General features: G+C 66.9%; 2 protein-coding genes across 3 annotated transcripts; both read right to left on the bottom strand.

Moving 5' to 3' along the window:
* Positions 1 to 374: 374 nt before the first annotated feature.
* On the bottom strand, positions 375 to 5304 carry SLC35E4 (solute carrier family 35 member E4). 2 transcript variants are annotated; one of them, XR_012583055.1, is made up of 3 exons: positions 4005 to 5304; positions 1273 to 2757; positions 375 to 1215 (listed from the first exon to the last, which is right to left on the bottom strand). XR_012583055.1 is itself a non-coding variant. In XM_074554053.1 (2 exons), exons 1-2 carry the CDS (start codon positions 4603 to 4605, stop codon positions 2330 to 2332), a joined length of 1029 nt encoding a protein of 342 aa, XP_074410154.1. In that variant the 5' UTR covers positions 4606 to 5304; the 3' UTR covers positions 375 to 2329. The 2 variants fall into 2 exon arrangements, 1 of the variants encoding a protein (XP_074410154.1); XM_074554053.1 differs by having other exon boundaries at positions 375 to 2757.
* Positions 5305 to 5453: 149 nt separating this feature from the next.
* On the bottom strand, positions 5454 to 8366 carry TCN2 (transcobalamin 2). The gene is made up of 10 exons (XM_074554052.1): positions 8084 to 8366; positions 7430 to 7619; positions 7310 to 7357; positions 7098 to 7231; positions 6844 to 7002; positions 6593 to 6768; positions 6211 to 6385; positions 5929 to 6121; positions 5650 to 5771; positions 5454 to 5560 (listed from the first exon to the last, which is right to left on the bottom strand). The coding sequence occupies exons 1-10, from the start codon at positions 8145 to 8147 to the stop codon at positions 5499 to 5501; spliced, it is 1323 nt and encodes a 440-aa protein (XP_074410153.1). The 5' UTR covers positions 8148 to 8366; the 3' UTR covers positions 5454 to 5498.
* Between the last annotated feature and the right edge of the window lie 889 nt (positions 8367 to 9255).

Below are 9255 nucleotides of genomic sequence, written 5' to 3'. Positions count from 1 at the left end.
CAAGGAGCTGAACTCGATGATCCTGGTGGATCCTTCCCAACCCAGGATATTCCATGATTCCATGACTCACGGGACAGGATGCTCCAGTGTCATGGCACCCCAGGGCAGGGCAAAGCACCCAGCCCTTTTCCAGACACTTGTGGTCAGTGACTGCTCTCTGTGTCACTGCACCCCTCCCGTGTCCTTTGGGGTGTCCCAGTGCCAGCCCTGGGGCTGCCCAGCCACAGCTGTCCCGGCTGGAGCTGGAGATGCTGGACACAGCTTCCCAAGAGCTGCCACATCCTGAGGCACTTCTGTGCCTCACTTTGCTATCCCTGCACTGGCTGCTCCTCCCTTCCTTCCTTCTTGGCCAGGAGATCGCTGGGAGCCAAGGGTGGAGTACAACAAAAATAGAGCTTTATTTTGGGACAAGTGCAATTGGAGCTGTGTCCTTCGGCCCCGGCGTGGGGATACAAGTGTGGCAGGGCCACCACGGGCCTGGCAGCGGTGCCAGGCACACACACCGGGTGTCCCTTTGCCATGGCATGTGCTGTGTCACAGCCCAGCACTGTCCCGTGTCACAGCCCACCACTGTCCTGGAGCGATGGCAGCGGGTCCAGGCTGCTCCCGTGCCCTTGGCTGGGCTCTCACCATCTCTGCCACGGATGCCAGTCTGCAGCGAGCTGGGAGGGGTGGGGACAGCTGTGGGGGCTCAGGGGCGTGGTGGGGACAAGGACAACATCGGCAGCACCACCGGCGGCCCCTGGGATTGTCACGACACGGTGGGGACAGGGACAGGAGAGGGGACACACCCGCCCTGTCCTGGGCGTTCGGTTCGGCCACGAGAACCGAGAGTACACAGAGAGCCAGGGGCCACTCCAGCCAGCAGAGCTCAGTAGTGACACACACACAGACACACAGACACACAGCCAGACACACAGACACGTCTGTTTGCCCAGGTGGGACAGCAGCTGGATGCACGGAGCTGTGGATCCAGAGCTGTGCCAGAGCCACGTCCCTGGGCCCTGTGTGCACACAGGGACATGTGCAGAGCCAGTGCACAGCGGGACCTGCCAGCAGCACACACCTGCACACACACACACACACACACAGCTGTGCATGCCCAGCCTGCACACACCAGCACACGTGTGCCACACAGACACTGTGCACACACCTGTGTACGGCCTGGGGCAATGCACACGTGCCCACAAGCACAGACCTGCTTGCACACAGAGCCTGTGCACATCAACATGTGCACACTGACATGTGCACACCAATGCATGCACACAGAGCCTGTGCACACCAGCACGGGCACACCAACACATGCATACAGAGCTGTGCGCACCAACATGTGCACACCAACACGTGAATGAAGAGCCTGTGCACACCTATGTGTGCAGTGTCATACATATCAACACAGGCATGTCCCACACAGGGCCATGCTCACACCTGCAGAGCCTGTGCACACCCACAGGCACAGAGCTGTGCACAGACCCACTCGCACCCAAGAGTGTGCAATTCCGCACAGGTGCACACATCATGTGTGCACGTCAGCACATCCATGTGCACAGTGCTGTGCTCACCAGCACACCTGGACACTGTGCAAAGCAGGGTGTGTGCACTCACTTCTGGGCACACCAGAAAACACAACATGCAAACAAACATGCACACTGGCACACGTGTGCACCTCAGCAGCTGTGTGTGCACACAGAGCCGTGCACACTGGCACACACATGCACAGTCACACACACACTGGCACAGAGTCACACACACACTGGCACACACACGTGCAGAGGAGTCACACACCCTGGGCACATGTGCACAGTCACACACACCCTGGCACACACTGCATAAAGTCACACACACTGGCACAGAGTCACACACACGTGCAGTTACACACCCTGGCACACATGTGCACAGAGGAGTCACATTCATTGGCACACACGTGCACGGAGTCACGCACATGCACAGAGTCACACACACTGGCACACACATGTGCACAGAGTCACACTCATTGGCACACATGTGCACAATTACACCCTGGCACACACACATACACAGAGGAGTCACACTCATTGGCACACATGTGCACAGTGACACACACACTGGCACACACACATGCACAGAGGAGTCACACTCATTGGCGCACACGTGCACAGTGACACACCCTGGCATACACGTGCACAGAGGAGTCACACTCATTGGCACACATGTGCACAGTTACACACCCTGGCACACACATGTGCACAGTCACACACCCTGGCACACATGTGCACAGAGTCACACTCATTGGCACACACATGCCCAGGCTCCCCCAGAGCCCTCCCGGCCCCTCACCCCCCGTGGGTCCCTACTCGTGCCGCGGGTGCCGCCGCAGCCCACAGAGGCCCCAGCAGGCGGCCAGGAGCCGGGGCTGGTGGTACAGCACCATCCCCGCCAGCGTCAGCGCCACGCCGGCGTAGCCCAGCGCGCCCAGCCGCGTGCCGAACAGCAGCCACGACAGCAGCAGGTTGCCCACCACGGTGAGGCTGCCCAGCAGGTGCAGTGTCAGGGCCGACGTGAGGGACAGGAGGCAGGAGGTGGCCAGGTTGTAGAGGACGGAGCCCAGGCAGCTGAGCAGGACGCAGCCCCAGAGCGCGGCGTCGGGCCGAAGGACGCCCTGCCACGAGGGGCCCAGCTCCAGCGCCACGGCCGCCCCGAACAGCAGCACGAAGCTGGGCAGGGATGTCAGGCCCAGCAGGGACAGCGCGTCCAGACGGTCCTCCTGCAGCAGCACACCTGGGGGGACAGGGGGCGCTCAGTGGGACATCCCACGGGAACACCCACCCGCCGCAGGGACACCCACGGGAGACACCCACCCACCGCAGGGACACCCAGCACCCACGGGAGACGGAGCAGTAAAGGGATCCCAAATGTCACTGGGAAGGGGAAAATGAAGAGGGGCAGGTCCTTCCGTGGGCTGGGGGTGCCCTGGTTTGGGGAGGTCCCCGTTTAGAGGTTCCCTGGTTTGGATGTGTCTCTGTTCAGGGGTCCTTCATTTCTGGGATTCCTTGGTTTAGGGGGTGTCCCACCCCGGATTCCGAGGGTGTCTGCTTTCCCAGGTGCCTGTGTTTGGGAGGGTAGGACAGGGCAGCTTTCCCAGCCTGTTTTAGAATGTTTGTCCCCATATCCCCCCCTCCAGGTCATCTGAGGACAGTGGGAACAGCAGGCACAGCAGGGCTGGCTGCCACACACAGACATGTCCTTACCCTCCCCAGGGCCACTGTCCATGTCCCACCAGGGGTGAAAGGGTGACAGAGCAGAGATGACCAGTGGTGTCCCTTGGGGGGCCACAGCACCCCACTACAGCCACGAAGCCCTTGGGGTGGGCACAGGGTTCCATGCCAGAGCCTGTCCCCACGGTGCCCCGAGCCACAGGCTCCAGAGGAAACACTCCCTTCCCCGCCAGAACCATCCCAGCTGGCTCCTCACTGCCGTGTGCCACGGACACCATGGCCTGGGTGGCACTGTGGCCACCCTGGGAAGGGGGGACTTGCAGGGAGTCCACAGGGATGGGACAGGCTGGGTGACCCTGAGCCAAGCTAGGGCACCTCCATCCTCTCTGGCCCAAGGACACCACAGGGACACCAGTGGTGTCACCACTGACAAACTAAAGTCAGGTCACCTCAGGGCACAGCCACAAGCACAACAAAGTCCTGAGAGGGGCAAGGGTGGCTCTGGGGTGATACAAGGGTGGTACCAAGGCCAACAGGGACAGCAGGTGGCACCGGGACTGGGGTGAAACTGGGAGCCAGAGTGCCACCACGGTTGGGGTGACACCGTGGCCACGGTCAAAGCACAAAGGAGGCATTAGGGTGACACCAGTGATAGGGTGAGGTGACATTGGGGCTGGGATGACACCAGGGTGTACAGAGGGTGGCAGGACGAGCAGGGAGAACCCCCAGCATCGGAGGTGGCACCGAGGTGCCACCAGCACCCCTGCGCCCCAGGGGTGGACATGCAGGACAGGGACAGGTGGCACTTACTCTGCTGGATGGATTTGAGGGCGCGGAGCACGGTGGCGGCCAGCAGGAAGCCGCAGCCGGGCTGGGAGAAGCAGAGGCCGCCGGCGATGCTGCAGGCGGCCCCGGCGCACACCGGCCCCATGGCCCAGAACTGCAGCGGGTGCGGCCGCCGGCCCCCCAGCAGCCCCAGCAGCAGCGTCACCAGCGGCGTGGTGGTGGCCACGGCCTGGGCCACGTCCAGCTGCACGTAGCTCAGGCCCAGGTTGCCCAGGGCCACGCTGGTGCAGAAGGTGAGGCTGAGCAGGTAGATCCTGGCGCGGGGCCGGGGGCCCGGAGCCCGTGCCCAGCCCAGCGGGTAGCCCACGGCCACGCCGGACAGCATGTGCAGCGCCGAGAGCAGCAGCGGGTAGCGGAACCCGTGCGCGGCGAAGATCCACTTGTTGAGGCCGGCCATGGTGGTGCCGGTGCCCAGCCAGGCCAGCACGCTGAGGGTCAGCGGCAGCGCCGGCCCCGGCGGCCGCCCCCCGTGCGCCTGCCCCGGGTCGGGCTTCCAGGGCCGCACGGTGCCCGCGCCCGCCGCGCTCATCGCGGCTTCATCGCCCCGCCGCGACCGCGGGCACATGGGCACCGGCTCCGCCGCCTCCGGCCGCCCCTCGCCGCTCTGCCCCGTCCTCCCTGAGCCCCGCGATGGCTGCCGGTGACAGCGGCGCGGGCGCGGCGGCGGCCGCGCTGTCCCCGGGTGGCGGCCGCGCTGTCCCCGCTGCCCGGGTGGCGCTGTCCCCGCTGCCCGGGGGTGCTGCTGGCGGGGCTCAGCGCCGGGCTGGCGGTGCCATGTGCCGGGAGGCGGCGGCGGCGGCCGGGGCGGGCGGAAAGTTTGGTGATGGCGGGAGCGGAGGGCGGAGGCTCCGCCCCGCGAGGGCAGCGCGTCACTGCCGGGCGGGCGGGGCACGGCGGGCACGGGCACCGGGCACCCCCGGGGCACTCATTGGCACACACATTTGCACCGGCCCGCAGCGCCCTCCGTGCTGACAGCGGCGCCGCTCCAAGCCCCGCCCGGCCCCGGCGCTGAGCCCCGAGCCCGGTCCGCCGCTGCCCCGGGGGTTTGGGGCCGGGTTAAACCCAGGGGGAGTCACAGATGTGCAGATTTGGGGGTGCCCCTCGGGCACTGCGGTGCCCGAGCCCTGGGACAGTGGGGGCTCAGTAACCCCGGAGGAGGATCCAGCTTGCTGAGGACGAACAGCGCTGACTCGAACTCCCCAAATTTTTGGCTGCCCCAAAAATGCTTTGGACACCCCAAAAACGGCTGCTCCCAGCGGCCACCTGCCCCATTCCCGAGTGGGATCAGGACTGGAGGAGCTGCTGGTTTTGGTGCTCCTGTAGGACACAGAGCATGGTGTGTGTCCCCTCCTCGTGCCCCGGGCAGATTTGGGGTGCTGGCCCACGGAAAGCAGGAGGCAGGGAGCCGGCAGATCCTGTGCCCACAGTGGGGGTTTCATTGCCATCACCTCCCACCCTCTACCACTCGCTGAGGCGCAGGATGACGGTCGCCCCATCCGGGGGTCTGTACTCGGCGATACCTGTGGGGACAACAGTCTGGGGTGAGACAGCAGCCACGGGGCTGTGGGGACCCCTGCCCCCTCCCCAGGGACCCCCACCCGCCACTCACCCATCTGCAGGGGGGTGCTGGGCGCAGACAGGACCTGCCAGTAGTTCCGCTTCTCCTGCCGGGCCTCCAGCCCCAGCACCTGGGTCAGGAAGGGGCCCTGGGGGGTGTCCTGGGTGTGGAACCTGGGGGGCACAGCAGGCTCAGGGGGCGAGGCTGCGGCCTCGGCACTGCTGGGGGGCACAGAGCGGCTCCAAGGGAGCTGTGAGCTGCGAACGGAGTGAGCCCGGCACAGGGCACAGGCGCAGGACACATGATCACCACAGGGTGACTTCCACACACCTGAATTCCCGGGGGTCCAGCGCTGCAGCCGCCTGCAGCACGTCCAGGAGGGAGGCGGCGGCGGGCACGGGCACCAGGCGGTCGTAGAGCTGGAGGTCATAGCACCAGGGCAGGGGACACTCCACCACCAGCTGCACCGTCTTGTTCCCCGGCACCTCAGGCAGGGGCTCCATGTCCAGGGGTGTCAGCGTGTCTGCGGGAAGCCACCACAGCACTGGTGACACGCAGCCACCCCTGTGGTGACACCGGCACTGACCCCAATCCCGTTAGCCCAGCTCTCACCTGGCTCCTCCCCGCAGTGCCTGGAGGCGATGTCCAGGTAGGAGTGGCCGTGCAGCACCGGCAGCACCTGGGCCATGGTGGCGGCGGTGCCAAAGGCTTCCAGGTTCTCCAGCAGGGCAGCCATGGCCTGGCCGAACGCCGGCTCCGTCTGGCACTCGCCTGTGGCCAGGAACACCTGGGACAGGGAGGGATGAAGGTGGTGGGAAGAGGGAGGAGTGTTGGGTACCTGGGCACTGCATTGCTGAGCATCACCTGCCCCATGGCAGCTGCATCTGCCTGGGCACCCACATCTGCACCTGCACCCACACTCAGATCTGCAGACCCACTTCCCCCCATGCCCATTCCCAGTGCCAGCCCAGATGTCCCCTCAGGTGACACCCACCTGCAGGGCCCACGGGGTGCTGTAGATGTTGCCGATGATGCCATCGGGGCCCTGGGCCTTGGCTATGTTCCTGCTGGCCTCGTGTGCAGCCAGCCGGAGCTTGGCCGCCAGCTCGGTCCCCACCAACCTCCTCCGCTCCAGGCAGGTGAAGGCCAGCGCCAGCACGGCCTCGGTGTCTGCAGGGACAGCCCGGTGTCACCCTGGAGTCACACACTGCCAGGGTGCCACCGCCTGTCCCCAATGGCCCTTACCCACGGTGTTGCCCCCGTGCCCGAGCTTTCCGTGCTGCTGGGCCGTGAGGAGCCGCTGCACCACCTGGTCCCGCACGCGCTTGCGGTGCACGCACAGCGCCAGCACGCCCAGCCCGTACTGGTAGTAACTGGTGACGGGGTGGCCTCGCTGCTGGGAGCCTGGGGACAATGTGGGGTGTCACCAGGGTGAGCTGGTGCCTCACGGCCCAACATGTAGTGCCAGGGGGACACTCACCCCGCAGGGACACCCTCACCTGTCCACTCCTCCTCCAGGTAGTACTTGAGCCATGTCACCAGCGAGCGGTGGGGACTGACGGGGGGACAGGTGGCCTGCAGCCCCAGCAGGTACAGCGCCAGCCGCCCCGTGTGCGGGGGCTCCTCCGTGCTCCTGCAAGGCACCGTCACCTCCCAGGACACCGCCCGAGGTGCACCGGCCCCGAGGGGACCCCGGGACACCCACACTTACATGCCGCGCTCAGCGTCCCACCGGGAGCGGCCGTAGCCCTGCAGGCTCCTGCGGGGACAGAGTGTCAGTGCGGGGGACAGGAGCATCCCCAAAGGCCCGAGGGGGACCCCGGGCACCCACCTGCCGTAGGGGTGCTGGAAGTTGTCCTGCAGCCGCTCCAGGTAGCGCCGCTCCAGCCGCGGGTGGTGCTCTCGGGCCAGGCGCAGGGCCAGGTACACGGCGGGGTCCGGGTCCCGTTCGGGGTCCCCCGCCAGCCCCAGCAGCCGCGCACTGAGCGCCCGCACGGCGCCCCCCGAGCCCGCCGGGGGCTCTGCCCGGCCCGGGAGAGGCAGCGCAGGTCAGGGGCCCCGAGAGGGCCGAGACATCCCCCGGTACGGCCCTGCAGCCCCACAGGCCCCCCAAAGCTGTGCGGGGCCGCGGCGGAGAGGGACCCCAGCACCCACCCATCCACACACCCCCCAAATCCCATAACCGCCAGATTTCCCACCAAAAAAAGAGGAAGAAACAAGGAGAGGTGACATGGAACAGGAGCACAGAGAACCCGAGGGGGTGGCGGGGTGACACCTCCGTCCCATGAGGGGGTGGGCACGGCTGGCTCCAGGCAGAGGAAGAGGCGGCGGGGGTGGGGTTGGGGGGAGCTGAGCCCCGGAGAATTTGTCACCGAGGCGCTGGAGATGGGGCTCATCCCCCAGCCCCGCTCCTCGGGGACCCCCGAGCTCAGGGCGAGCCCCGGCCGGGGGTCCCGGGCAGGTTGGGGGCCGGGGCCGCACTCACCGCAGCAGCGGGCGGGCAGCAGCGCGGGCAGCAGCAGCAGCAGCAGCGGCAGCGGCAGCCCCATGGCGGAGCGGGACAGGGGACACGGCGGGGACAGCCGAGAGAGACGGGACGAGCCGGGAACGGGGACAGCACGGGAAGGTGTGGCGAGAGGCCGTTTCCGCACAACGGGGCCGAGTCAGCACAAACGGGGCAGAAGTTGTGCTGAGGCGCGGCCGAGGGGAGCGGGGACAGCCCGGGGCAGCCCGGGACAGCCTGACCGGGACAGTCCGGGACACCCTGCCCGGGGCAGCGCCGGCGGCCACAGCTCGAAAATAGACAGGGCTGAAACCCGGCCAAACCCGGCCCCTGGAAAGAATCGCCGTGCTCGCCTCCAAGAACGATTTAATTGAGAAAGCGGAGATGGATCATCAGCTCCCGGAGCCGCGGGACGGGCAGGGAGGGGCACGAACTCCCCAAACATCCCTAAAGCCGGGGGTGAGGGGGTCCTGAGCCCCGAGAGGTGACACTCCCCTGCCGGGGGGTAGGTGCGGTCCTGAGCCACGAAAGCGAATCCCCGAACCAGGAGGGGACCCGGGGCCGCGCTGGGCTCAGGTCCCGCCAGCCTGGGGACACCCGAGCACGGAGGAGGATTGGGGAGCCCCTGGCACCGAGACCCCCACGTGCCCGGTTGTTCCCCAAACACCGGCCCCGCTGTGGCCCCCCAGGCCGGTGCCTGCGGCCGGTGCTGCGGCGCCAGGGACCACAGGAGGGCAGCGGGACTCGCAGGCCCGGGCAGGGACCCGCGGCAGCCATCCCGGTGTGTGACCAACCCCTGAACCCAAGTTGGGCCTGTCCATCCTGCCTCGCTATATCCCGGCATGCTCAGCGCCAGCACGGCCTCGCTGTATCCCAGCATGCCCAGTGACCCTGCCTCGTTGTATCCCGGCATGCCCTGCGCAGCCCCGCCCCCGTAAATCCCGGCATGCCCCGCGCTATTATGCCGCGATATATCCCGACATGCCTCGCGCCTCCTTGCCTCGCTATATCCCGGCATGCCCCGCGCGGCACCGCAATTTCCCAGTGCTCTCTGCGCCTCAGGACCCTTCCTGCTAGGGCTCTGGGCTGCCCGTGACGCGCCTGACTAAGTCCCCCTGCCGCCTGCCCCGGCCCGCCCGGTGCCCACTTTGCTC

This window comes from Zonotrichia albicollis, chromosome 18, assembly GCF_047830755.1.
Source record: "Zonotrichia albicollis isolate bZonAlb1 chromosome 18, bZonAlb1.hap1, whole genome shotgun sequence".
NCBI classification, from domain to species: domain Eukaryota; kingdom Metazoa; phylum Chordata; class Aves; order Passeriformes; family Passerellidae; genus Zonotrichia; species Zonotrichia albicollis.
Note: the sequence above shows the minus strand (reverse complement) of the source record. Positions and strands in the feature narration are given on the sequence as shown.

What these genes read in the sequence shown, in the direction of transcription:
- SLC35E4 (XM_074554053.1), bottom strand. Translation starts at nt 4,605, where the DNA reads ATGTGCCCGCGGTCGCGGCGGGGCGATGAAGCCGCGATGAGCGCGGCG. An exon ending in CCTCAAATCCATCCAGCAGA is followed by an intron (nt 2,758 to 4,004) that starts GTAAGTGCCACC and finishes CTGTCCCCCCAG; the next exon opens with GTGTGCTGCTGCAGGAGGAC.
- TCN2 (XM_074554052.1), bottom strand. Translation starts at nt 8,147, where the DNA reads ATGGGGCTGCCGCTGCCGCTGCTGCTGCTGCTGCTGCCCGCGCTGCTG. An exon ending in TGGGACGCTGAGCGCGGCAT is followed by an intron (nt 7,232 to 7,309) that starts GTAAGTGTGGGT and finishes GGTGCCTTGCAG; the next exon opens with GAGCACGGAGGAGCCCCCGC. An exon ending in GCACTGCGGGGAGGAGCCAG is followed by an intron (nt 6,122 to 6,210) that starts GTGAGAGCTGGG and finishes GGCTTCCCGCAG; the next exon opens with ACACGCTGACACCCCTGGAC.